General features: G+C 55.4%; 1 protein-coding gene across 1 annotated transcript in view; it reads right to left on the minus strand.

Annotated features, from left to right (window-relative positions):
* Positions 1 to 2325, minus strand: part of GUCY2D (guanylate cyclase 2D, retinal) — a 20336-nt gene extending 18011 nt beyond the window's left edge. The window contains exon 1 of the mRNA XM_004713006.3: positions 2029 to 2325. Within this exon, the coding sequence (XP_004713063.3) occupies positions 2029 to 2325 (297 nt within the window). The remainder of the gene's footprint in view (positions 1 to 2028) is intronic.
* Positions 2326 to 2480: the final 155 nt, after the last annotated feature.

The raw sequence follows: 2480 nt of genomic DNA on the forward strand, positions 1-2480 counted from the left end.
TAAGATATGACAAAATAATAATTTATAAATTATCAAGGGTGCATGAGGGAGGGGGGAACGGGGAGGGAGGGGGAAAATGAGGACCTGATGCCGGGGGCTTAAGTGGAGAGCAAATGTTTTGAGAATGATGAGGGCAATGAATGTTCACATGGGCTTTACACAATTGATGTATGTATGGATTGTGATAAGAGTTGTATGAGCCCCTAATGAAATGATTAAAAAGAAAAGAAAAGATGTTACTTTGAGGACTAAGTGCTTGACTCAAGCGATGGTATTTTTAACTGCCTCGCATGCATGTGAAAGATGGACCCTGAGTAAGGGAGGCAGGAAAAGATCGCTGCCTTTGAGCTACGGAGGTGATGAAGAAATTGAAAGTACCGTGAGCTGTCCAAAAAAACCCTGTCTGTCCTGGAAGAAGTACAGCCAGGATGCTCCTTAGAGGCAAGGGTGGCAAGACTTGGTCTCACGGGCTTTGGACGCGTTGTCAAGAGAGACCGGTCCCTGGAGAAGGACATCCCGCTTTGTAAAGCAGAGGGGCAGCAAGAAGGAGGAAGGCCCCTGACAAGTGGCTGCCACAGGGGCTCAAATATGAGAACATTTTTGCGAGGATGGTGTAGGATCAGACGGTGCTTCAGGCTGCTGTGCACCGGGTTGCTGTGAGTCAGAACCTACTTTGTGGCACCTGACCACAAAAAGAGATACCAGAGCATCAGAGAGACGAGACATGGGGGAAAGGAGGAGCGAATAACGCTGAGGAAAAGAAGGGAGGCGATGTTCTGAAATGGATTGTGGTGATGATCGTACAATTCTTCTTAACATGGGTGAACTACTGGATTGCATGACTTGTGAAATATATGCCGATGAAACTTACCAAAAAAGACTGAGTCCCTGTCTTCAATCTATGTGCTGAGCAAACCATCAGAAAGCCTGGCTTATTTGAAGGAGGATGTGCATCAGTCTCGTGAAGGAGAGAGGCAGCAATGCCGAGGGAATTTGGGAGGGCAAAATCAGTGAGCTAAGAGACACAAAAGGGGTCCCAACTCAGTCTGGGGGAGGAGGAAGCGTGCAGGGGCTTCCACAGGAAGTGGTCATCAGGCAGGACCCAAGGGATGAGACCAAATTAACCAGGAGGTCAGAGAGGGCTAGGGCAGGAAAAAGGAAATAACCCACCCACCAGCTCAGAGACAAAAGAAAAGCAACTCAAGGCCATTCCATCTGGCGGAAGCCTGGAGTTCAGGAAAGATCAAAGGGAGAAGAGGACACCGGAGACCTTGAGAGAGAAGCTATTGGCTGGGGTAGCTTTGAACAGAGGGACAGGACGGTGGCCACGTTGCTATTTTAGAAGCTCACTGGGTTTGGGGGTGGAGAAAGACATGGGGTAGGTGGGATTTGAGCAGAGACGCCCGGGGTCACTATTTGTTGCTGGATCTGGACCAGAGGTGCTGTGGTCCACACCGATGCAGAGGCAGTGAGGACGGGGAGAGTGGATGGGTTCCAATGATCTTTAGGAGGTAAAAGTGACAGAGCAAGCTGCCTCTGGGGGAACTCCTACCTCCACCTTTCAGTCAGCAGCCTAGCTTGTTCAGCAGTGGCAGCCCCCAGAGATCTCCTCTGGGGACACCTGGTGCTTGTTATGGGCTACCTGCTGCTGTGGTGTCCAGAATGGGTTTGCTTTGAGCCGTGGCAACTCAAGGGTCCCTCAGCATTGCCTCCTTGGAACTGGGCTTGAGAGGTGGCATTGCTTCTTCTCTGGGGGGCACCCTGAGACACTCAGTTGCCCCGAGACAAGCCAGAGTCTTTACCCAGAAAATTCCAGAGCAGTTAGAGCTGCACGAAATTCTCTCCCAATTGACTCCATCTTCCTTGGCACCCATGAGTCCTTCATCCCTCATTCCTTTCTCTTCCACGTGTCTTTACTCTTCTCTATAGACTACCTCCATTTCCCTCTCTCCCACCAGGCCCCAATCTCCCCGCCCTCTGTCCCTGGCCACCCCCACCCTCTCCTCTCCTCCTCCCTGCCCTCTCTACCTGCTGTGGGTTGAGGTCTGGGGGCAGCTCCTGGGTCTCTTGGGCCCGGCGCAGGTGGTCCAGCACGCTGCCCCCGGGGGAGCAGTGGCGCGTGAGGGTCAGCACCGCATCGTGGGCCCGACGGAGCCGGGAGCTGTTGGCTAGGGCGGCCAAGGCCCCGGGGCCCGGGGCCAAGGCGTAGTGGAGCGTGTCGAAGGGCAGGAAGGCCCAGGCGCCGTCGGCCAGGCCCAGCTCCTCGGCGGCCTCCAGCAAGACGCGCTGCTCCTCGCCGCCCAGCAGCACCGAATGCATCACCATGATCACCGCTGCGGACACAGAGCCTCGGCTGACCGGCCCGCGCCCCCGGGACCCGCCCCTTGCGCCCCCTGCGCCCCTTCCGTCCCCCGGGGCCTACCTCTGACCCTGGGCCCGTCGCGGACCCTCCGCAGCGCCTCGCGGGCGCCAGCGAGGTC

This window comes from Echinops telfairi, unplaced genomic scaffold (genome assembly GCF_000313985.2).
Source record: "Echinops telfairi isolate 266 unplaced genomic scaffold, ASM31398v2 ScPeMD7_2010;HRSCAF=2546, whole genome shotgun sequence".
Classification (NCBI taxonomy): domain Eukaryota; kingdom Metazoa; phylum Chordata; class Mammalia; order Afrosoricida; family Tenrecidae; genus Echinops; species Echinops telfairi.